The 27515-nt window shown below is 37.8% G+C and overlaps 1 protein-coding gene across 6 annotated transcripts in view; it reads left to right on the forward strand.

Moving 5' to 3' along the window:
* The window catches only part of LOC126372413 (regulating synaptic membrane exocytosis protein 1), a 139355-nt gene that overhangs the window by 91269 nt on the left and 20571 nt on the right, over positions 1-27515 (forward strand). For all 6 annotated transcript variants that reach the window (XM_050018138.1, XM_050018142.1, XM_050018141.1 and 3 more), the window contains 3 exons: positions 15888-15999; positions 23105-23216; positions 25365-25518. In XM_050018138.1, the coding sequence (XP_049874095.1) occupies positions 15888-15999; positions 23105-23216; positions 25365-25518 (378 nt within the window). The remainder of the gene's footprint in view (positions 1-15887; positions 16000-23104; positions 23217-25364; positions 25519-27515) is intronic.

A 27515-nucleotide genomic window follows, 5' to 3' on the forward strand; every position in this document is an offset into this window, starting at 1 on the left:
TTAAACCTCCACTTTACACAAAGGCCCTCATCTGCGATTGAAAGGGTATCACGCCGAAACAAAAAGGTATTACTCAGATGAATGAAATGAACGAACATATATTTTATTTCAATTACATTAATGACCGGAGCGATAACTTGTTTATACTTTGAGAATTCATTTACGCAATAAGATATTAAAAACTAATATCTTCTTTACCGATGAAAGTGCTGTTCATGAATATGATATTGGTTATTCTATATGTATAAATGCTAAGCAGTTCCACATGTAGAGGCATCGTATGGTGTCTAATATACTGTGCATTAGTGTAGTATGCACTTTATCTTCTATAATATGTGAGCGTTTGATTCATGCGGTTTAACATGCCAATATGTCCTATGCTTCCATGTCATAGGTAGACGTACAATGTATGATCCTGTAAAACAGCGCGTCTGTAAAATCAATATTCCCCAGGCGGCAACGGCGTCAGGTACAAAATTCGGTTTATTTTTGATTCGGATGTGGATTCCGTGTAGTGTTGGAGTGCCGCTGTCCACGAGGGTGTTGGGCTGTCCGCTTTGACGGTTTCACAGCGCGTTTTTGAAATTATTACTCTACCTGCTCAATTGAACACGTATGCACACCGAGTACACTGCACATTTATTTAAATCCAGACCATTGTTACAGCCTTTCAAGTTGATTGATAAATCACGAGGATTTATTTTGTGATGCTATTGGAAGTAGGCCATGCGTACTACTAATTGGAGCGAAATGTGATATAACACGTCATACGAGCGAAATAAAGCTTTTTGTTTATTTTTGGTTCATTATACAGTTTTAAATAATAGGAAGGCGACTAATTAGCGACAGCTAAACAAATATATGTGGGAACTATGTTACGAATGAATTATTACATGCAAAAATAAAGTTTTATAAGCAATGCATACTTGAGGCTTGAATTACGTCATCGCTGTTATCAATTCAGACCGTGGACGTTCTTTGTTCTACTATTACTCCTAGCCTACACCACCCCACTGCAGGGCAAATGCATCTCTCCCTTTCTTCCACTCCTCCCGGTCTAGGGCTTTCTCCTCAAAGAAAGAAAGAGAGAGTTCTTTATTCAAAGGTTTTTAATGGAAAAATACCTATTATAATCATGAAACAAAAGACAACATGAAATACAATGTATTTTTCACCACTACACGACATTCGCAGGATTAATCGGAGTGGAACGAATTCTATTTCAGTGCTGCACACAAAACTGTGGCTGGAAACTATCTAATTTACAGCAAGGTTTATTTAGTTGCGGCGGCGTGGGAATCCATTTCTAAAGGCCGGTGCACCGCGTAAACAGACTGCCCTGCCGGCCACCCGCTGTGCCAAATGAATGTCTCTCTGGAACTTTTTCAATTTGCATCATCGTGCACTATGCTAAAACTCCAACTATTTAATTTATTCCACGCTCCCTCATTCATAACATAACCTAATTAAATATGCAAGCGCTATCCAGTACAAACAAGTTTTCATACCTACCTCCCCCATTTTAGCGTCGAACTCTGAAGACTTTCAGACGTTAAAAATTACAGTATATTTCTTTAGTGAGAGTGGAAGGGTAAAGCGACAGTGGTGCGTCAGAATTGTACCTCTAGTAAGTAGGTATAATTCCGTTGGTTCTGCTTACCCCCAACGAATTAAATGAGATGCGTGGTCTTCTATAAGTACGTACTTTTGTATATTTTTAAGATTATAATACATAATATCAAAGGCTGATCACTGATTGTCCAAAAAGTAAGATGATGCGTCCAAAAAGTAAGGCACGTTAAGCCGTTGGTCCCGGTTACTACTTACTGATGTAAGTGAGTAGTCGTTACATGAGCCATGTCAGGGGCCTTTGGCGGCTCAATAATAACCCTGACACCAGGGTTGATGGGGTTGGTAATTCACCTCACAACCCACACGATAGAAGAAGAATATCAAAAATGTTGGCAAATCAAAACTATGTTTACAGCCCTCAAAAACTCAGAAAGGAAAAGTATTTGCCGGTCAATTTTTTCGTTCGAACAAATTGGCGTTCAAGGCCTGTTTTATGGGCGGGGCGAGATCAAGATAGGGTTAAGGTGTGTTCGGCACATGTATTCCCGGTCAAATTATGCGATCCCAACCTGCTGAGTTCCCGCCTAGATGAGATTCTTATCGCTATCTACAAAGTCGAATGTTCTTGCCAGCCCGCCAGAAATGTAATAGAACATTAGATAAATGGAGCGAGATATAGAAAACTCAATAATAATAAAAGGTTCAACCAATTCTATAATAATAATATCGATGACTTAGTATTTTTGACTATGAGTGTACAAACCTTATATGTATTAGTAATACAATCACAAACAACGAACAGTTGTTATACTAATACAAAGTATAAAACCATTAAAACATTGCTAATATTTTATAATAACCAGTTAACTAACACAGTATCTCACTTTAAAATCAGCACCTACTGACATACTTTTCTACGCGGCGTTGTGGCGTAGCAAGTGCTACAAGGCTACGAGTTATACATTTCAGCACAATAAGATACCGTTTGTCTGTCTTGTGTTAGTATATTTGTTTTTTATCCTGTTCTGTGTACAATAAACTGTGAAATAAATAAATAAGATAAATGTTACTTATCTATTATTGCGTCCACTTTTGTTGGTCTGAGCGGGTAGCGCAGCTCAGTACAGCATTAGTGTTTTTGTCGTAGTGAGCTTTGTGCCCGAGGCGTGCGCAGCGAACAAAACCGGCAATTTCATTCAGCCGGAGCCTCAACAACGTGAGGGGACGTGCTTAGCCCGCGCTACGTGTTCCTTCCCATTATACGCTCCGGCTTGAAATAAACCGCGCTAACTGCAGATTTAAGGATATTTAGTCTGATGCCCGTTTGAAACGTGAGCAGCATTAGAATCTCAATTCACGATTTTGGAAAAGCTAGACTTTTCTTATTCTACCCTCTTGTTCCCTTTATTACTCGTACTTTCGCAAAGAAAAGCCGTAAAAAGAAGTTTCATTTCCTCTTTTCATTAATAGTATTGACATCTCTTTGGTGATATCCCTTAGAGAAACCGTATATGTACTTTATTGAAAAAATTAAATCGTTCCTGCCCTGAAGCTTACCCATTCTATTAAAGCTTCTTAACCATTTAGATTGGACTCTCGCGGCGGGCTCAAAGAGCCACAAAGACGTAACATTACAGAGATAGCGAAACCTCGATTAATGAGGAAAAATTGTTTCTTTTCTTAAACATTCTTGGGATATATACTAAAGCTTTAATCTATGGGACTTAAACAATAAAGTGGAGAGGTCATATTGCCAATTTTCAGATTTATTTATAGACAGAATATTTGACGTTTGAAAGTTAACTAATATAACATTTATCAGATAACGTCTTGTCTCACGTGATGGATATTATTATAGAAGAACGGTTACCTCCCACAGAGGAATGGCTGGCGTGTCTGTGTACGTATGTTTGTAATATACATCTCTACATATCGTTAATATGGTTGTGTTTGCATGTGACTGTCTATGCACGGAACACAACTCCGTCACGGGTTGACAACTGTGGTGGAACATCTGTGCTAGCATATACATAAAATATTTGAAGCGGCTTAAAGGCAACTGAAGTGCCTTAATATCAAAGTTTCATTTGCTTTTTATGCTCCTCATTATTTAGTAGTAACTATACTGAAATACTTATAATGGAGCTCCCTCGTCTGTTGTGTGAGTATAAACTGTTTAATTTTTCTATCAAAAAGCCCAGCTAGGTTACTAGTGCCTTCAAAATTTAATATGAAGTCAACATTTTATACAAAACTAACATAACAGCTTTCATCTAGCGAGATGACCTTATTTCGTGTCCGGCTAAAACGGGAACTTTTAATAAGATTTTATTTAGTTTCGACAACAAAATAATTGAGAGCGGCAACATGTGCAGTCTAGTACTCGAACAATAAACTTGTAACATAAAGAGACAAGCTAAAACCGGCTGTGATTGCGGCGTGGTGGGTGCGAAGAAAGAGGATTACGCCGGATCCAAGCGAGCGCGGCTCTTGATTTAGATTTATGCGGATCTGGTTCCGGCCGGCCGAGCAAACTACCTTAATCTGATTTCTGAAGACGCCACCGCCTTCCAGATGAAAGCCTCGCGAAACATTAAATCTCTCAAATTAGTTTTACTCTCAATAGGTTTGAGCTTTTGTGCTGTTTATTACATTGTCGTCGACCGGTCTGTCGCGGGTCTCAATCGCTCTTGTCGACGTTTTCGCTATTTTCCCTGGCTTGTTGACCCTGAATCATGTTTGGGATGGCCATTCAATTTGCAACGTAATAAAATTGACGTCTCAACAACTGATGTGGCGTCGAATATCAAAATTGATAAAATCGTAGGTATTTTTTTGTATTACATCTTAAATTACAAGTCGGAGGACAGGAGTCCCTAGTACGGCATAGAAATTGACTATTCTGGGCGCCATCACACACGCGTCAGACAGAGTACTACAGGGCGGAAGGCAAGAGGGAAACCACTGCCCTAATTGTCCCTAAAAAGTAGCACGGAGAATGCTACACCGACAAGAGCGTGGCTCTTAAATTAGTGATGGCATTTTAAATAACATATAAAATAATACATTTCTATTTCAAATAAACCTAAAATACATTTAGAGTGAGAATGAAATGAACGTGACATTAACTTAATATTGACCTAGCGACGATTCATCATCGATTGTTTCAATATAGCCAGCCCGCCAGATTTTAATTACCTAGATAGCGGCAGATCAGGAATTATTAATGGAATTGCTTAAAATGTATATCCATCAAAAGGTCCGATCGGCAAACAAACAACAATATATAAACAGTAGGTTCGTACTTACTTACCTAAAATGTTCGAGTAATTTAAACATTTACAAGCTCGTTTTAATTAGTATAAAATATAGAATTTAATTACATTAAGTAATAACATGTACGTACTGTTACTTTGCGTTTGAACGCCCGCTTGTTTCGTGGACGGTAAAACATATTTATTTTTACATGTAAGTACTGCGGTACGTGAGGAATGTTATAATAGAAAATATTTAAAGGTACTTACACAAGATTATAAAAGAATTATTCATTATGGACAAGAGCGCTTACACGGATCTCGTAGCTATTCCACATTCGGCTTTAGTACCGTAAGAAAGCACTGCCATACGACGACTGTGGATATGACGCGTTACAATAAAAGTACATCAACATAATATAAACCAACTATATACTTAGTTCCCATTGCTGGGCACTGGACTCCTTTCAACCACCTAAAACAAAAAAAAAACGATACAATACAAACAACGGCATCAAAGACTACATGAGAATCTGTATTTGCATAAGGTACACATGTCATGCAGAGGCGACCGCAAGCGGGGTTAAATCCGTATGACGGAATAAGCAAATATTGATACTTTTTAGATAGTTTTCAGCCTCAAGAGAAACTTTTTCATACAGTTACTTGTACCGAAAAGTCCTTGTGTCTCTGAAGCGTACAACAAGCATGTCCCATTACTCTGCTATATGATATTCGTTAGTTTTAAATTAACATAGGTAGGTACTGCTCTAAGATTTATCATGCAAAGCAAAACAGCTACAAACACCCATTTGCTAACATTTCATAGTTTTAATTTAAAAAATATGAAAAGTTATTAAAAGTGTTCCAGCAGCGAGAGGTTGTTTGTTTATTTCTATTTTAGACTTGCTTTTTAATATCATAATTTTTAAGGATTTTGTTAACATTTGGCCCAGGAACTGCGGTTTGGTAAAGAGTCTTAAAATGACCAAAGAGGAGCATTCGACTCTGTATGTCTGTGACGCGTAATTACATTCCTTTGTGCTGGCCGGCCGCCGCCCCGCGCCCACCCCGCGGCCCGCGCCACGCACGGGAACCAAGCCTCTATTGTACCCTATTGTGTGTCCGATGTCGAATGGAAAAGAACAGCTAAGGGATAGCAAGTAAATGGAGATCAATTTGTGGGTAAGAAGTGATTATGCGGTAAATGAACTGAATGTGGTAATGGACTCCTTTCTTCTTTGAGTTGGGTCATGAAGAGCCCGCACTCGAGTCAATCTCGTGCAGTTATGGAGCTTTCTGCCCTTTGCCTTTATTTTTTTATAAAGCCCTCAAGGAAGAGCCTTGAAATAAAGCAATAAAAGAAAAGAGTCGGGACGGAACCGCTTAAAATTCCAGACCTAAATCCACCAGACAATAAGAGTCATGGAAGGTTGTCCCAAGGTTAGATGATAAAGTAACTGAACACCTGCCTTGTGCCAACAGCAATTAGAGTGGTAATGTAAATAGCGAGCGAGGCAACAAGTGGGTCAACCAGGCCGCGCCGCCGCCGCCCCGCGCGGGTCATGAACGCCGCCTGTTCATGACCTACTTTATCTCAAAAATCTCTACCGGCAGCACCGGCGGCTAATCGAAACTTCACTACGAGAAACGTTCAGGAACGTTACGTTTAGCGATGCGTTAAATTACTTACGAACTTCGTAAGATATGATTTGATGACTTATGAGAGGCGGTTTCCGAGCATTTGGCTTCGGGAAAAATTTGATAAAGACAGTATGAACGGCGGCATAAACTTATCGATCATCATTAGGAAGTATCCATTGTGCAGAACAATAGTTGTGGAACTGTGTAAGCTGGGATCTAGGTTCTTATCGTCAGAATTGTGTCCATTGTCTGAAGTCTAAAGGGTGATCAATCATTACATTTTTGACCTGAGTTTGAAGTTTAAAGGAAGATTAGTTACGGTGTGGGTTAAAAATATACAGTTAAAAAAATAAATTACTAATTGATTTTTCTAGTAAATAGTGGTGCTGATTCCGGTAGACACCATCGAATTTTATTTTTAGTTATACCTGTCATTTTCTTATCCGCCGAAAAGGAAAAACACGGGCAATCGACAGGCATGACGTTCAAGGAACACACGTCAATTTTAGGTAGAAATTAAAAATCTTCTCCCAAAGTTTTGTATTGTCCAATAACCCGACAGAATTAAGTTGACAGCACATGTCAAACAGGTTCAATAGCAGCGGGATGCTTATTTTATTCGCCCGGGTTATTTATTCATTTACTCATTAATTTTAAAATTAACAGTTAGGGCGGATATGAAAATGACGGGTACTTGTAACTTAAAATAAAATTAGGAGGTGTCTGCAGGAATCGGGGCCATTGCTTGATTAAAAGTATCCTTTATTCAAGAACCTTATTCAAGAACTTGTGCGCTCAATTATTATTCTCTGTCGCACAATGAGTTCACAAAAAGTAAGTACCATATCATTATAACTACCGCTAACTTTCGCTAGCGAAATATAATGAGAATTTTCCATACATACGTTCTAAAAGACCTTTTAAAAATCTTGCGGTTCAACGTGGAGTGGCATGACTTAAACTCTTGAAATACTTTATACTTTATATAAAAGCGGTAGATGGAGCATGTAAACGTAATATAAGCTCTCGACTATATTCTCAATTGGGTTAGTCAGAGGTACAACCATCACAAGTTTCAGGTGTTTTCTGTTAGACCTACGTCATAGCCATCTATAATGTTGGGGCCAACTATATTACTGAAACTTGCACTTAAGATAAACTCATTGTTGTAAGTACAACTCATTGATGACTTATAGACATACTTACTATAATTTATAATGATTTTAAATTAAATTACTCAAAGCATATTAATGATACGTGATTTAAAGGTAACAGTGAAGATCAATTACGTTAATCAATTGATTTTAACAAATATTTGTCCATCGACGGATAGACCCTAACCTTTCACACAGCGGACTAATTAGTCAACAAATATAAAAAATAATAATACCAAGTGGTTGGCATTTATTTTAAAATGTTGTTGTCGTTTTTTCATAAATAAATGAGCCAGAACTTGCCACTATGTGACACTAATAGAACTGTCTCCGCAGGTTCTAGCTGAAATTAGTTTTGCTCATTTTAATAGAGTTTTGCTCGTAAATAATATTTTATCTCACGGATTCCAAAGTTGGTAATTTGTGTAAAAAGTGCTAGCAGTTTAAATAAGTCAGCTAGACTTAGCCTTAATTTGTTCATTTTTAATTCAATTCACTTACTCGGGTCAGTCAATTTTACATAGTAACTTAGTTACTCTTTAATATAACCAACAAAATCTCATAGTAAAGGCAGCAAAGGTTTCTTCTTCGTCTTTACATTTTCAGCATATATTTAATATACAGGTTGCTAACAACCTGTTACGATGTTACTAATAACATCGTAACGAATACTGAGGGGGATGAATCAGCTCAAGATACGGAGTTAATATCAAGTTGAATTCACCGTCGCAAAATTCATGACTTTTTTTTAAATATAATATTTTTGCGATGGAAAGTTCCACTAGATATTAACTTACAATAATGAGCTGAACCATCCCCTCAGTATTTGTTACCATACCACTTACACCCCGTAAAAGTACGTACAGGTAGCCGTACGAGTACGTGTGGGTGTTGATTGTGGGTTGGCATTTTCTGCTGAAACATACATACATAAACTCACGCCCGTAATCCCTAATGGGGTGGGCAGAGCCACAAGTAATCAAAGACAACTTGCAGCCACTGTTGATACGATGTTGTACACACTGTTGTTGTTGTTGTTCTGCTGAAAAAACATGTTTTTTTGTGATTTTTTTGTTCCATACTTTCGGGACGATAAATTACACTAGATATCAACTCACAATCATGGCATGAATCACTCCTCAAAGTTTTCGTTACGCTGTCGCTAACATCCTGTATTAAATAACATGGTCGGATATTTACTCCCAAAACTTATAATTTTATACCAAATACCAAGTTTCATGAGGTCTATTATACTCGCATGTTGGGGAAGTATTCTATTAACATAGAGAGAGTTGGGAAACTTTAAATAATGACCCAAAGTATTGGTTTCACCCCACTAAACTAGCTTATGAAACTTACGCTACGCAGCTACGGCGTAGCGTGTTGCTACGGCCCGACTACCGGATTAACTTAGCGTAATGTAGCAACTCGCTTATATCCCCGAAGAACTAGGTAGAGGTGTATAATATTACACCCATTCCTTGCCATCTATGTTTAAATAATGTAGGGCGAGCCTGTTGCCATTAACCGGGCACAAATGTTGGAAATCACATGATATCTATGAAACTTGAATTCAAACTAATAAAAACGAATTCATTTAAAGCTCGAGTCGGAATTCAAACCCTTGCATTAATAAGTTACGTCATATTTTTCTTTTCACCTGTGCACTAGATTTCTTAATAATATTTCTATTATTTTTATATACTTAAGTCATATGTTAGATAAAGTATAAGGTAAATCTAAACAAAAAGCTTCGATTCAGATGACTGCGAAGACTTACTGACATGCAAATGTTCTCACTTTCTATTATGGACAATCACAGAATGTATGAGAATGATTATTTTAGTTTTTCCCCAATGAATGAATACAGTTCTCACTTTCAACTTTTTTCTTATGTACGGCTGCATCGTTCGGAAACGATAATTCTGCCAACGTCAAGGTTCAAAAGAAAATGTAAAACATTAAAATATAATTTTGATCGGTTAAATTAAAATAATCGGTGAATGTCCAATGGTGCAGATTGAACTTAGAAAATAGAATGACACATTTTGTTAGTATTAAATTACAAAATACAGAGTTTTTTTGCGTGACAAGGAATGAACGTAAGACCAGACACAAACCAAAAAAAAAACACAAAATCCGTTCTCTATTTGCCCAGTCAAGTAGTGTATGTATACCAGTCGATTCCCATGTCTATAATAAGCCATAAGTATGGCCGCCTTAACATTATAAGATATTAATAGAATTAATTTCTGACTGTAATGTATGGATTTTTGTTTGCCTCAAAGGTTTATAAGCCCCGTCAAAAAATGTGCTCTATAAAAATAACTTTTCGTCTTGAAATAATGTATATACTTAATTATGTTTCAACACGTTCACTATGTAAGAAATAATTATATATCGACCCCTCATGTCTAATGTTATTATTCGATAAACACATTAACATACATATGAATTAATGTACCATAGACACACTATGGCAAGAAAAAAACAATCTGAAAAGCCCCATCGGAGATTCCCCATTTTCCCTAGTGCCCCACATGTGGGACATGCATGTATGAGGTTTAAAAAATTTTGGTCATATGTGGTTCATACACAGTGGACGTGCGCACAATCTTTGCTTGGGATTTGAATGACGAGAAGGGGGCGGCAGAATAACAGCGCTTGCTCCATACTGTATGAAGCAAGCACATCGTTGAGTCGTACCCCTTTTTCCTGACTGCACACAACTTTTGTATGTATCTTTATTGTAATTTTTATTTTTATTGTAAGATCTTACTGTTTTTTTCTTCTTCTTTGTTTTTTGCTTTATTTTTGTGTGTGCAGTTTTGCAAAATAAACATTTCTCTCTCTCTCTCTCTCTCTCTAAAGTGAGAGGGATCCAACCAATATAGGTTAGGTTAAGCTCTGTATGTAAGCCAATCGAATGTCATAAAGGAGTATATTATGGCGATCGCTGACGGCGGTGTAGGATCTCATAACGTCTACAGGCTCCTTCCTGGCTCGTGCCCGTTTATAACATCCGGTACGGAGCCGCTTTGTAAGTCGGAGTTACGGTACATCACTGATATAAATTGTTCCCTCATTCAGCGCTTATCGCTATCGACCCACTAGGGTCGATTAATTCTTTCAAATATTTTTCCTCTCAGACGACGCCCTGAGCCGAGGTTCGCGCCCAACTGGGCACCCTCAGGCCTGTTGTCGTAAACGTTGTACCGGGTGAGAGCCTTCAGCGCTCCCCATTTGTCCGGCCAAGTAGTTAATGCCATCTGCGGCAAATCTACAATAAGTCACGTCAAAAAAATATATAAATTGAGTTTACATACCTATTGTTTTGTTTTGCAAAGTTCTTTATTTGATATAAGTATTAAATCACTAAGTAACTGACACAGTCAAATTCATAGTACTTATACATATAATTTACAACGTTTCGCCGGTTTCGCCTTATGGAAACTTATAACACTAGTTTTACATTTCAAAATAACAAAGCAATAATACAGATAACTTATTTATTTATATAATGTATGTACACTTAAGGAAAGGCATATTTATCAAATACGTTATTACATACCAAACCTATAACATACTATAAAAAAGTAAGTAATCCACATTCGTCTGGTCAGGAAGTGAACCAGCCGAAGCACATCTAATAATAAAACGTGTAAAAAATATCGCCTATAGTTATTATTTTGAGCTAATCGTATGTCATAACACACATACAGTCACAGTTAACACGAGCATTATGGACGACGATTAATACCACCTATCACGTTGGTATAACGCAAAGCTCGGTGAGGTGTGGGTGCTTAGTTCATAAAATAATAGGTATAGATAGCGCTGTACAGTTTTTCGTTCAATTAACCTTCTAATTTCATGGATAACAAACATATATATATCTTCGACCTTTGTTGTTGGGTAAAAATGATTGACCCTTTTTATTACACCCAGGACAATTACATTGTCCACACATTATCCTGATCAAACTAAAGAGAAGCAATACAGGTAGCAATATAATTCTAAAGATAATGTGATCCAAATATCAAGCAAGAATATTTTTTATATATGCATCTGTCATTATATTATATTTTGGAATACTTATCCCGAGTACTGAGAAAATAAGTAGGTAAATATCACATGAAAGCTGAACAACGCCATCTATATTGTTTTTGGTGAACATAGCCTGGAAAGTCTCTCATTGGGATATAGTCGCGAGCTTATGTTTTATGTATGTGACTGACTTAAAGGTCTGAGGGTCTAGTCAAGTTGCAAACATTTCGATGTTTGTAATCCGTATAAGTACGTATAATCGTCTGAATCAAATGAACACTTTACGTCAAGTATGTGTACCTGCGGGGCGTCTCGATTCGAGCTGGTTAAATACGTTACTGATTCAACACATAGAAACGTTTGCAAGTTACGCTCCCAAGGGCCTTATTTTTAAATCGCTCGCCTTCAACTTACGTTCGTAAATATATGCTTAAGTACCCATTTCACGTACCGCAACAAAGTTTGTCATTTGCAAAATGAGACAGGTATATATTATCGCACGCAAGGACCAAGTTCGCACGCGAGTTGAAGACGATCGATTCAAAAATAAGGCCCCAGATCTCGTAACGTGTAAAACCTCCTTCCTACCGCGTGCTCGTTTACAACATCCGGCACGGACCCGCTTTGTAAGTCGAGTTCCTTCCACCGGCATTGTACTTATCCACTTTTTGAAACATTACCGACCTCGCAAAATATCGTGGTCGGAGATTTTTCAGCCGGTATTCCGTAATATTTTTTTTTTGAAAATTGACATTCCTGTATTTTAATGAGGGACTTTCCAAGCGTGTTCCCCAAAAGTAATATAGATGGCGCTCTCGAGATTTAACGTGATAATTTCCTATTCTCTCATTACTCGGGTACATAATTAATCAAAAATGCAACGTAATGGCAGAAGCATATTTTATAAAAATATTTTTATAGAATTATCTTGCTACCTATATTGCTTCTCTTCATTGTGATCAGCATAATAATGAGTGGAAGATGTAATTGTGCCTGGGTGTAATAAAGAGGGTCATCATTTATACCGAAAAACTAAGATAAAAGATGCATAGGTCTGTTATCCATGAAATTAGAAGGTTAAACGGAGGAAAATATTTACAGTGCCATCAATATTGTTTTAAGAAACGTAGCCCAGGAAGTTCTTCATTGTGATTTGTACCGCTGAATTCGACTTTATGAGTAGTGTTACTTATGATTGCATCATAAATTATTGTTATCACGTGGTTTAAAGGATTAGTTCGCCCCCTGTTACAAGAGACTTAGACATAGCTGGCGAGAAGTGGGTAACGCTACGTATATATATATTTACATAATTATTTAGGCAATTACTAATAAAGATAATTTAATTCTTTATTGCTATTTTTAATGTCATCACGTTTTAGCAGTAAACAAAAGGCGTTTAATTATCCTGTCTACTTTACAGTATATAGTTATAATCAGAAAACCAAAGTAAAAGATTCAATAACAGTTATTTTCTACCGATTTAAAGCTGTGCTTTATGCTCACTGTGACACTAAAATATTACAGAGGTAACAGCTATAGAAAAAATAATTATACTTAGGTAATTAAATCGAAATAAATATTTAGTTTACTTATTTGTGCCTTCATTATTTTGCGTTCAACTTTTATAGCGGCGGTGTTTCGGACATTAAAAATGAAGCCAATTCAATAGACGTGGAATAATATACTTTCATATTAATAAAAATGATTGTTAGGAATCGATGGGCCATTAAAAAAATATTATGTTACAAAGCAATTTATAAATGAAACCAATTTGGCCAGCCTTTATTTCATACCTACTGATCAGCGTTTATGAAACAAAACAACAGCATTTATCTGCTAAAAATGGCGACATTAAACTCAATTAAAACAGTAATTAATTAAAGCGCTCGTGCGGTCGCACTGCGATGATGCCTCGTTTACAGATTAAATTTACTTTCCATCAATATCAACGAACTCGCGGTCTTTACACGTGTGTTCTATACTAGCAGTTAATATAAGTACTTAAATAGGTAAGTACGAGTACAGCATCAGTTCCGCTTACAGAACGCTAGAAATTTTCCTCTCATAAGGAAATGCAGAAATATATTTCCAGGCAACTTTTCATAGTATATTAACTGAATAAAAAGGAAAATTCCGAGACGCAAAATTCACATTACTACGTATCACTTCGTTTCATTTTCCTCTTGAGTAAGGGACCTGAATATTAGATCTGAAGTCACTTCTTTGGTTCATTACTCACTTAAATCACCGTAATGTTCATAGTGGCACAGAGAACTGGGAGGTATCCACGGAGGAATCATTTAGAGGGTCCATATTGGGTAGTTATTGAGGAAAGAGTTTGGGCTCGCCATCTCCGATCTAAGCAATAAAAACGCCCGCAGTCGCGTTCGGGAGACGACAATATTGATTTTCCTCTCTGATGTATTTCATTCTCCATCTGTTGCTCTCCATAAAATTTACGACAGTATTACTGAGTCGTTATTTTTGTATGAAGAGTTTTATCGCCCCCCGACGTCGCTTCCCGTGACACGAGTTTTTTGACGCGAACTGTTTTTATTGACGTCACTAATTCTGTTTTCTCTTTTATTGACTTCGTGCGTTGAACGTATATGACGCACTGGCAACAGTACAGTGTTGTTGTTGTAAACAAACACTTAACAATAAATGTTTCTTTCTCTTTTTCTAATACATACATACTTCTTCTATTTTTAAAATAGTGGTGAAATATTTAAACGTCGATCGCAGTAGCCCAGAATCTATTTCTATTTCCAGTTGGATTATAATGGAAGCACTTTTCGTAATTGTATTTAGCTGTAGGCTATCCTCCACCAACCCGGTTAAAGACCAATATGCTCCATGTTGAAGGGAAATCAGTGCTTTATAGTTTGTATATATATATCTGAATGTTACGTAAAGGAACTTCAAATCTTGTTCTATAAATAGCTACAACTACTTAGCTTATTATCTACATGAACGTGCCCGAAGTTTATTAGTTGGTTCTACCGATCAGGATTCGAGAAAGGATTACACACTAAATACAAAAGGGGCCTTCTATAAAGAGTGATAGAAATAAGTACACTATTATTTACCTTCTTAACTCAACGACAGATGTTCAGAATCACAAAAAAAAACAAAGTAACTTTATCCGATCTCATAAAATTAAGTTTGTAGTTAATCTCTTCAATGATTGGCACCTTGAGATATTCTTGCTTCAATTTTCTTGTTTGAGAGTACTAATTGAATTAGTAAGAGTGGGTGTCTAGATTCATCTAACGCTATTTAAGTGCCGCCTTGAAGTTCTATTTACTTAGTATAATTTCTGTTTATTTTCGTCGTTGATAGTTAGATTTTGTTATATAACTTAAACTAATATCTTTGATATCGTGTTGTGATGTTATGTATTTTTTATTATTTAATGTAGTGCTATAATTATTATTATTGTGTTTATAGTGGCATGACTGTGGTTGCGCCACCAACAAAATGTATGCAGTTGTATTGTGTATATATTGTATTATTGCATACATTTTGTCGGGTGGTGGCGCAACCATAGTCTCCTAGTGAGATATGGCCTTAAGCGCTTAGGTATTCTGAGAGAGATCGATTATTTATGAAAATTGTATATTATCTAACCTAACGAAATTCTGTCTTATTCTTGTTTTAATAGATGAATAATTACTGGGAATGCTTGCTCTATCTTAGGTGGACGAAGTAAGGCCACTTACCTCTTGATGATGTTGCTATATGATTTCATGCCATTTCAGTGTCTTTGGCAGCTCAATTTTCCTACAGTTATCCTCATTAAGTAATCGGGACATACGTTTTACTTTTTGCACACACCCTATTTACTCATACGCACAGGCACCCTCACACACCCTCACTTAACAAACACACACACCCTTTAACTTACTTACATACATAATAATCCCTTAAATACATATTATTAACACAGTTAATATGATTAGATTTTTGTTTATATTTAAGCTTATTTATATTTATTATCATTTGTTCACTCCTCTATTCTGTATATCTGCCTACTTATTTTTAAAATAAATTATTTTCTTTCTTTTTTCTCAATAATAACCTTGACACCAGGGTTATTGACCTCACACCCTCACACTAGAGAAGAAGAATAATTTATATAGGTAGTCAATTATTTCGAAGGGACATTTGCAGCCTTTCATGTTCCAAATTTAAAACCACTGCATCGTTTCAGATGGTGGCGACGGAGGACACGAGCGCGGTGTCGGGCCAGATGGACTCGCCGGGCACCTTCGGCAAGCTCCGCCAGACGCTCTCCTCTTCACTGCTCACTGCACAGGACAAAGGTATAATAACATAACATAAGCTCATGACTATATCCCACTTGCGGTAGTCAGATGTACATCTATCGCAAGACGAACTAAAACATTATCAACTTCGTGAGGTTATAGTCACGACTGCATACAGTCAATAACAAATGCACACAACTGCTGCTGACCGCGACAAGTTAATATGACCACTGCATGCAGTTGAATATACCGCTATATTCAGCAAAGTCAGCTAGGGTGCAGTCAGTCTTATCGCAGCCTAAGTTGATGAAGAAGTAGATGTTCTAGTCTGTAAAGATGATGGTTCTTACCGCCAAGTTCGCCTGTTCTTATCTATTTTAGTAGCGCACCCTATTGAGAAACGAATGACACCGTAGCGCCTATTTATAGCGGCTAAAACACCAGTAAATCAATTCCACTAGCCATATAACTCTTGTTTAGAATTGATCTGCTATACGTGATGCCAAAACTTACGTAAGGTATTCCTCACTACAAATGTTTAGGTACATTAGTGATACATACATACATAAACTTACGCCTATTTCCCACCGGGTTAAGCAGAATTCCGTTTGCTTCAATCCTGACATTCATCAACCGTTTCATACACGCAAGCCGGTTCAGAGTAGATCTTACTACATCTCCAATTTGGTCAATGTACGTCCTTCTAGGACTTCCAGTCCTACCAGCAACCTTCGTTTTATATACTGCTTTCGTAATCCTAGTATTCTTCATTTGTTCTATGCTACATTAGTGATAATAATGTTTTTATAATACTTACTATTTTATGGTACGTAAACAAAGATAAATTAAACTGCACGTTCGTTCATTAAGAACTCCTAACCAAGAACTCATGCAGTCTTTACTTTTAGTCTTTAGTTTTCCGTCTGACTATAAAATAAAGAAAAAGAGAATCTTTATACTGCCTTTGTGCTCGTTAACGCAGCAAAAGGACGAACTAGAAACTGAAACGCTTTCACAAATGCAAGGAAACTACGAAGCGTTATGTCTCTTGAACTGCTCATTTCGTTGATGTTGCAGCTGCATATCGCGTAAATGACTGCTTTTGTATAAAAATGTTGTTAACTTTACTTGTTTACGTGACATAGTTTTTGTATGTAACAGCTTGTACCTACTAACCTAATCTAATCTAGCCTACAAGATCCCACTGCTGGGCATAGGCCTCCCCTTCCTTATTCCATTTTTCGCGGTCCTGTGCGTACTTAGGCCAGTCCCTCCGGCAAGCGTCTTGTACTCACTAAAATATTTTTATTTTTAATTTTCTCAGAATAAGTAGATATCATAATAATAAGTAGGTTTATTTATAAAAACAAAAAAGTAAAAAGAAGTGATGATTTATGATACTTAAGTCACTTTGTGATTGCATTCTTTTCTCAGACAAAATGCGCAAGTTCTCAGTCATAACTGGAAGTTCATGATACAACAGGCTGGTGAAAACCTACCATTTAGGCATCTGGGTTATAGTTATAAGCTCTCCACAATACCTAATAGTCATTAGGACGGTTAGAGTTACAAAACAAAGTGATTTGCAAGTTGGTTGAAACGGAGTCCCCGGCAGCAACCTTACCTAGTTTTAACGTAATTATTTGCCCGTTTCAACCCGTTCATTTGCAAATCCTTCATAGAAACCAAACCATTTCTTGTTAGGAATCTACGGTCTTCCTTTTCTGTGAGCTGGAAACTTAATATACACTGGAGGTAGCCACTTAATACTCTCTTAATGAGCAATTAGTAACCTGTAAAAGATTCGCCTTCTCGTTCTCGAAAGCATCACGGCTATAATGAAAAACACGAAACTTATATATGTAGATATATTGATTATAGAATAAGTAGTCTTTGGTATAAAGCTCTTTATATAGTTTATGTAGGTACACTTATATTATTTACTTTTATTTTGCACTGTTTATCCCGCTAACGTACATACATACATAAACTCACGCCTATTTCCCACCGGGGTAAGCAGTGACTATAGAATTCCATTTGCTTCAATCGTGACACATTTCTCTTCTCATTCATCAACCCCGCCCGCTAAGTCTTTATTAAATTCATTTCATATACCTGAAGGTTGCCTGGAAGAGATTGCTACCTTAGCAATAAAGCCGCCTATTGTACTATCTAACGTATTACAATTGTTTATTTTTAATATTTATTTTAAGTGCAATAAGGAGTTCTTGTAATGTAGTTTTAACTAAGTAGGCTGAATTCGATATGAGTCAGAATTCATGTTCGGATCATAGGTAACTGATATCACCGGGTTTCCAAGATTTGGGCCTGGTTAATGCCAAAATGCTCGCCCCCTATTACATGGGACTTAAACATAGCTGGCGAGGAGTGGGTGTATATAGTATACACCTCTGCCTTCGGGATACAGGCGTGATACTATACTACGTAATATTGAGTAGGTTGTAAGTTTAAAATGCTGTATCACCGCTCGGTTGGCATTACTGGAACATATCAAGGGTGTCGCGCGAGCTAAGCTCTAATATTTCAACACCGACAGTTAGTACCATATTTCAGAGTTTCTCGAGGAAACTTTGTTACTTATCTATTTGCTGGAAATCCTACGTGTGGCTTTAGAGTGGTTTGGTAAAGTCGGAAGATAAATTAATTTCGCAAAATAAAATTTTATTCCGTTATGGACGTATATTTAATACATTGTTTTAAGTTTACGCGGTTATTATCATAATTAAAGCACATCACAACAACAACAACGACGATGATGATCATCGTCATCATCGTCGGGGGAGTCTCATATCCCCATTTAAACGCGGTAAGAACCCGTTATTATGTGCGTATATTTAATGTTCCTTGGCCATATTTGTGTGTATGTAAGAGAAAGAATATAAATAATAAAAGCGAAACATTTTCGTTCTAGAGTGTTCATTTCATGATTAGCTTATTGTTGATCGAGGGAGATGGATTTTTATTTAACAAAAATATTAAATATTATGGCGAAACACACTTACCTTTTTTTCGTGAGAATCAGAACCAGGGCTAATTACCGAAGGGACATCGTAAAGTATCTGTATGCAACTCTCCAAGACAAAGTTGCTTAACTTATTTAACATGAGACGCAAATTGTTTGGTTCCGCGTAAAGTTGCCGGGGTGCTCCCAAGTTATGAAGGTAATAAAGTATACTAGGCAATAATTTAACCACGTGCAGGAAACGTAGGAGATAAATGTAGCCATAAATGAGAAGGAACAATTGACTTCCACATGGGCGCACCACTTACACATGAAAATGCCTTTATGACATGACCGTAAAGCAAATCGATTATCACGATCGTTACCTCCACATGACTCAAGTCGCAGACGATATCTTCCTCAACAAAGGCAAATAGTATCCCGGATATTCAACTTACCGTAAAAAACGGCATCTATAGTCTAGTGTTGAAGCGTTGTAATCACGATTCGGAGATCCGCTTTCGAATCCCGGAATATATTACAAAAATCACTTCGTGATCCCTTTGGCTACGATATTGCATGCTGGTCAGCTGATTATCCCTAAATGAGATGATGCGTGTTTCAGAAGGAAAGTTAAGCCGTTGATCCTGGTTACTACTTACTAATGTAAGTATATAGTCATTACGTGAGTCATGTCAGGGGGGACCATTGCCTGCTCAATAATAACCCCGGTTGGTAATCCACCTCACAGACCACGCCTTAGAAGTACTTGCCGTTTGAAGAAGTAACGTTCAGCTTTGGGTTAGCGCCTTTAAGTTATTTGAAAACTTTTTTCTAACTTCTTTAAATGGTCATCAAAATCTGCCGACGTCAATTATGTCATCCAGAGTAAGGACAGGTGTCTTTCTATAACACAAAACAAAACTCTTTATTGCACACACAATAATAATATTAATTACAGATAGGAAAAGAAAGAAGTAAGTACAAAAGGCGGTCGTCCAGGTAACCGTAGGTTGAAAGAAACTGTAATAAAAAATAATAATTGGGGCGATGCATCAACATAAACACATACACAACACTATAATATATATATATATATATATATACCTACATATGAGGAGCTCGGTGGCGCAGCGGTAAACGCGCTCGGTCTGCGATTGTTGAAGTAAAGCAACTTTCGCAGAGGCCGGTCATAGGATGGGTGACCACAAAAAAAAAGTTTTCATCTCGAGCTCCTCCGTGCTTCGGAAGGCACGTTAAGCCGTTGGTCCCGGCTGCATTAGCAGTCGTTAATAACCGCCAATCCGCACTGGGCCCGCGTGGTGGTTTAAGGCCCGATCTCCCTATCCATCCATAGGGAAGGCCCGTGCCCCAGCAGTGGGGACGTTAATGGGCTGATGATGATGATACCTACATATACACTAATAATCTGGCCAGTACACGTTCCAGTAGTCTCTCAAAACCAGCAGAGTTTAATCAATGGTGAAAGCTGAGCTTAATTCTCACATTTCTCATTAAAGTAATGACGTCTACGCTCAACTTACATTTTGGCGAATATTTACGACAATAACGAAAATTAACAAAAACTTGAGCTGAAACTTGCGGCAATCATGAAAAGCATTCTTAATTAAGTCCGCCCAAACTGTGTTATCGTCCGAAACGACATTATGCTTGTATTAATGAACTCTCCACTAATTGGTTCTAAGTCGTTTGCTTTTGTTTGTAACTAAATCTCTTACGTTTACGAGGGCCCGGTAGGAGATTAAAATAAGAGATAAAACTGTACAGCCACGTTGTTTTGGTTGTCATTGCTTTCTTATTGTTCTTAGATTTACGTCGTTTCCTTTTAATAGACAATCATGTCCCTAATCTCCCTAGCGTTATCCCGTTTTCACGAGGTCCGCTTACCTAACCTGAAGATTTGACAGGTTCGGTATTTTACAGAAGCGACTGGCTGTCTAATCTTCCAACACGCGAAGGGAAAACCAGACCGATACATATTAGGTCACATACCTTCGAAACGTATTTCTCGGGGAAGGGGGCTTATACACGATCGTTGTGGTTTAATTATTTCTGTTACTTACTTAAAATAATAACACAAATAAAGCAATCCTACCTTTTGTTTCGCGCCGTGAGAACGTTCACTCGCGGTAATAAGGAAAACGGCTCTATCAGGATGAATAAACAAAAATAACACGCAGTCATGATTACAAATGAGTCCTAACTTTTTACCCAACAAACTTGGTGAGGGTCGGGCGAGTCACACGTAACAATATAATTCGGTACGTGTTATCCAGCTTAAGTGTAATAATTCTTCAGTTGGCGAACTATTTTCGCGAGCGGTAAATTGGGGACCGGGGTGGCCCAGGGTAGAGTCCAGTGAACTACCTTCACATCACAGACCATAGCTTCATTATTTCCTTCATCTTTTATTTAACGTAACATAGCATCATGCCTATATCCAGGAAGAGGTAAGCAAAGGTGTGTAGTGTTACAGCCACTGCATCTAATACTTCAAAAAAAAACTATAGAAATTAAATATTGTATCTATATAAATATCAAAGATGCTGCGAGTGACTAAAGGTGTAATGTAAGGGATGCAAGTGTTCATATTTAAGTATTACTTTCGCTGTAATGTCGGCTGCCTTTCCTTTCCTTACTAGCGATTATACACAAATCAAATCAAATCAATCATTTTATTTACGAGAACATATAAAATACAAATAACGTACGACGACTATGTACACACTTTTAACACTTTCCAACCTTTACACCACAGGCACAATGAATGGCAAACGCGGCTTTGAGTACATATGTAATATTTTCATTATGTTTAGTGTGTAAGTACCTACTGTGTGCTGTGTTAAAGTTCTTGCGCCGTTCCTGGCTAGAGTAAAGTTTGAAGCTTGTACCTGGCCGGCGTAACCTTTATTTACGTCTCTCCTGGCTCCGGCCACGATTAATAAATTCATTTCCGTACGAACTACGCCCGTAACCTCGCATCTTACTCGCCGATAATAAAACCTATATACCTAACCTACCCCATCGCACTAGGCTTAAGCTTAGGTAGTCCGGCTACCTCACCGCATAAGCGTATTATGCGAGATGAAATTTTAAACGCGCAAAAAAAGCATCTTTTCATATAAGCTTGCAAAAAATAAAGTAATCCGTTCGTTCCAAGCGAGAGCATGAATGCTTAAAACGCTGAATAACCATTCTCACGCAAATAAAATACATAATTTATCGTAGGTTATGATGCCGAGACAAAAACGTGCAGTATTTGACGGGCAGGTAGAGTTGACGCCGGAATTTGTGAGCATTTCTCAATATTCATAGCGAATATCAAGAGACGAGGCGCGGCGGCTGGCACGCATTGTTAGTAGATTCCTCCTCGGAAGGTAGACACTAACTGCGGACTTATTTGAATTCCCATCGCTTCATTCCAATTCTGTATTTCATAACAATGAACTGAATGTAATTTGAGTTTGAATGACGGCGGAGTTATTTCATAAGCGGGCAATATTGACTTGTCCAAGATTATTTGTATTATTCAAGATGTTTGTTATAAGATACAGTACTACAGTAGGTAGCTATCTTGACATGTTCATAGAAATATTACCTTGCTTGTCACAACTATTGTATTATTAGAACATCGAGAGAAAGCTACATGACCTACAAATGCTACGTTTCTGCGTAGCTATCTGCTACGACGTAGGTAAGGACTACGCCCGTAGCAACGACACTAACTACACGATTCTCTGAGCAATACACGAAGACGACACGCTGCATGTGTGTTTCCCTCTAATGAATGCAAACTGAAACTGCCAACTACCGTTCTCAGTTGTGCTCTAAATTTGTGCTATAGGGTAGCAGGATACGTTTAGGTAATTATTTTATAATAAATTTCTGGGGTAAACTTCCATACATCCACCGTGAGTAAAGTACCATGATATTAGACTATAGACGGATTAGTGAAAAACTTTCGTTTTCTTCAAATTAACCTTTTATTAAGCCTTGGTTGGTGTAACGGCAACTCTAGCAATAATCAAAGGTGGAATAAATGGTCTTGATCTGAAGGAAACTCAACTATCAATGATTGAAAGACAAAAGTCTTAGTAAATATAAACAATGAATTTGCGTCATTTTACTAATACTTCAGATAAAGCGATATTATTTAATAATAATCTGTGTTTATTTCAGTAACCAAGATGGGCCCGCGGTCGGGCGCGGCAGAGGTAGCAGTGGAGCCGGCGCCGGCGCCGCCGCCCGCTCAGCCACCGCCCGCGCCTACGCCCACCGCCAAGCAAGAACGGTGCGTTTCATTATCAATTTTATAAACAACCTATATACGTCCTATTGCTCAGCACAGGCCTCTCCTTATATAACTGCAGACGAGAGCGTATAGTGTAGGAGCGTATGTATATTTCATCACGCTGCTCCACTGTATGTGGAGCAGTCGGTTCTGTGGACCGGTGAGATACTTCTTTAATCATTCTTTCCGATCCCGTATAGCTCCCATACTTTGTCAACCGGATAAATAAGTTCATCTGACTGTGTGACAAATGATTTATAAATTTGCCCTATTTCATGCTGATGGTCTTCGTCTATAGCTGCCGTTATCCTGTTATACTGCTACAATATTATATGTATCTATGTACTATACATTATTATATAGATTTGTACGTTCTCAATATTATAGTTGTAGCCTTGCAGGTACGAAACACGTTAAAGCTAAGTTTCATATTACTTTGAAGATAGCAAATATGAAGTTTGCGAAATTACTAAGCTATGTATATTGAAGATACGAGTATTATGTATGAAATCTTCATTTACAAGTACAACCGACGAATAAATGTGTCGTAGAGATCATAATCTAAACTCCCACATTAAGTAACGTATATCTATACGTATACACAGAAGACATGTCTTGTGTATTTTTAATCCTAGTGGTACGCAAGTGTGTACTGTTTAACCTACCTCAACAGATTGTACCTCTACATACTAGACTGGCTGTGAGCTTCGCAGCTTTATCGATTATTCAAGAGTCCGCGCCACTCGACTTGTACCGGCCAGTAATTGGGCCCTACTTCGCTTTAACTAAAGGATTGAGAGGAGCATTGAAAATAAACGAAGAGCTCCATTCCAAAAGTATTAGGCCAAAGACTTTTACGTCGCTTTTATGTATTTCTAAGTGCGATAATGCCCAAACTTTCCCTACCTCCGCGGCTGTAGCCGTCCGTCACAAGGGGCCTGGGATCGGATAATATATTTTCTGTAGCCATAAACTTCATAACGCCAGCATATTTTGCGAAAATGTGCTCTCTTTGCTCGTAGAAAATGATGAGATAATAACCTGCTGTGCCAAGTAGAATATTTTGACGAAAGCTAACGAAATATTCATGTTACTTAGACATTGAGGAGAGAAACACTTGATAAAATTTTACACGTGTTTATGTACACAGTTGATATTCAGGTGGCAACCCTAATGTATATTCACGGCAAATGTTGCTTCGCACCTCTGGCGGAGCAGATGGGCTTGATTATAGCTTAGCTCAGGCTAAAATTACAGGTTACATGCATCTGACATTGTTTGTGTCGGATACTATAAGCATATAGTAGCTTATCTGTACGTTAGAATAAATATATAAAACGTATAATACAGTAGCTGGGGTGTAAATCATCGCAGGTGTAACGTAAAAAAGCCATAAACTAGAGGTAATACACGTTGATGGATGCTCTGACCCCTTAAAGTACTATTTATACTCGGTGCGTAACGTTGTGGCCGCGTGAATTATATTCACAAACCGCTCTAAACCGTCCTCAATGTAGAGTTTTTTATTATTTTTATTACCTACCAAATTTAATAGGTTTTTGTATATTTTTGTCACAGCCAGCAGGGGTTCTTTGTTACTTGGTGTACTTCAAACTGTAAGCCACCTGCTGATGATAGTGACGATAGTGGTCGGCCAATTATTAAAAACCTTTTCACTACTAGACAATAACTTACCTGACAAACTTTTTTAGTGGTTCTAAACCTGCAGCGGCTGTCAAATCCTGTGCCCAGCAGTGGGACGTGTATAGGTTGTTTATGTTATGTATATGATATATCTGCTTATTCTTCTCTCGTACGAGTTGTGAGAAGTCAGTGATGGACCTCATCAAATCTGGTATCAGGGTTACTATTGAGCCGCCAAGATCCTTAATATGACTCAAGTAACGATTGCACATTTACTTAAGTAAACAGTAGCCGGGACTGACTGCTTAACGTGCCCTCCGAAGCACGAATCATCTTACTTTCGGACAATCAGGTTCAGCCTGCAATGTTCTAACCAAACTACGGGTCACAAAGTGATCTTTGCGATAGACATATCCACCACCGTTCGTGAGCCTAACGCTCAACCACTACACCACGGTGCCCGTTGTATATTATAAATTATAGCGAATATTTTCTATGGTACAGTGAAGCGGGCAAGGCGCCGTCGCGCGTGGGGGCGTGTCGTGTGTGCCTCAAGGCCCTCAAGCCGGGCGAGGTGTTCCACACCTGCAACGGCTGTCAGCACCGCGTTTGCGAGGACTGCTCCTCATACTCCAAGCCAGCCAGCGACGAAGAGGCTGTAAGTATATATCATGCGAATACGTAGATTACTGAATTACAGATATATAATAAAACGTCAAGCTAGAAATAGAAGCCAGTCTAATATGATCAGTGGCATTTTCTTTAATGATTTATGATCAGATGTGAAACATTTCAGCCATCACAACTCATTACTTTCCAAGCGCGAAAAACTTCTAAGTCTGTGCATTTCCATACAAATTCATTAGATATGGATCGTTTATTTCATTTTATCATATCATTATCATTTGACTAGGTTGTCATAAAGCGCCATTAGCACTAACGTTAATAAGATGGTAACCGCAAGTGGAAAACCTTGGAAAATTATGCAAAATATGTAAGGATAGACTTGCACCTTGCAAAAGATTTGATTTGTAATCACTTCGCGAAATCAAGTTGGTTGAACTACCTAATTTGTCTATCTCTTAAACCGTTCTAGATTTTCTTTTGTTATTGTTTGTAATATAACGCGGTCTTTTTATTAAGTAAGTAATAGCAAAAAGTCTTTTATATAGAAGGGCGTCCGTGCTCAATCTTACTTTCCATCTGGACAGGTGGCGGTGGGCGGATAGCGTCAATATTCAATACATCTATTTTGGCTTTATGATAAAAGAGAAATTTTCTGTTTGTGTTTAAATACGAAAAGTATTTTCAGAGGTCTGATTTTTCTGAGTCTATCTGCCGGATAAACAGCTTTACTACTATCTGCCAGATAAGTTTCGGAGTGAAAAAGTAACACATACTTATTTACAACAAAACAAAAACCCTAATAAACCCAATTTTTACTTTAAAACTAAAGAGGCTTACCTAATGACGCTTTTATCATATTTTGAGTTGACATCGGAAATCTAAAGATCCGCAGTACCTAGTTGGTTCAACACTCGACCACTCTAAGTCTCGGGGAAGTGAGTGTGAGTGATGTTACGTGATTGAGTGTGGACGAATATTTGACCGACCCTTGCGCGTGTCTGACCTGACTCGCTACAACTTAGGGACAGTGTGCCAGTTAGGAATATAACTTATGACTTGCTTTTGCGACCAGAAGACTGGTTCGGTCAAATAGTTAATTCCACATGCGGCGTGGCAAATCTACAATAAGCCACGTCAAAAATATATTTTTTAAAAAGTCCAGATGACGTTGGCATTTAGGTAATATCATCATTTTAACCACCGTCTAAACACTTCGTCTGTCAAAGTTAATGTCCTAAATTACAAATTACCCCTTTAAAATCTGCAAAAATGTAATTCATACAAATAGTTTCGAAAAAAAAATTTTGTCGAAATAACGGGGACAAAAGTAATTGCATAAATAAATAAATGTTTCGTTTTAAGTTGGTCCCTTAGGACTTTATTTTTAACGGGAGATTACGGAATAGGTATTAGACATAAAAGGAAAGTTCCTTTACTGGTACAAGATATATGTGTCGGAGTAGTACCCCGTCCGTCACGTTCCGTCAATACTGCGCCGGTGGCGGACGCGGCCCTTCCGCCTCGACTATTCCGTTTCAAATGAAATGTTGCTATTTTTATTACTGTTCGTTTCTGATCTTTTCAGAAAAAAAAAATATTAGTATAATCAAAGAGTCAGTCATCACATCCCATGGAATAAATTAAATAGAAAAACCCAGTTTAAAATATGAAAAAACTTTTTTTCGCGGGTAGACTTTGACCTGTCAATACGTGTTTAATTAGCTCTGCATATTATATTTATTTAAAATTAACTAATTGGATATGCAATAAGTTTGAAGTTACCTAAGCCTAGACTGTGACACCACTCGCTCTCTCACAAACTTGCAACACTGCACCGCCATGGATAGCACAGCTGACCAATTGCTGAAAACTATGAGTGAATTATCAACTATGTTCAGCTCCAGGATGAGTGAGTTTGAGAAGAACTTTCGCCCAGACAGCACTCCCTCTAATCACACTGTAAAGTCACTGGCAGCTGAGTACGCTTCATTCAAGTCGTTTGTATGGAAGTCACTTGATGTCCTTCGA

The sequence above is a fragment of the Pectinophora gossypiella genome, chromosome 14, assembly GCF_024362695.1.
Source record: "Pectinophora gossypiella chromosome 14, ilPecGoss1.1, whole genome shotgun sequence".
Classification (NCBI taxonomy): Eukaryota; Metazoa; Arthropoda; class Insecta; order Lepidoptera; family Gelechiidae; genus Pectinophora; species Pectinophora gossypiella.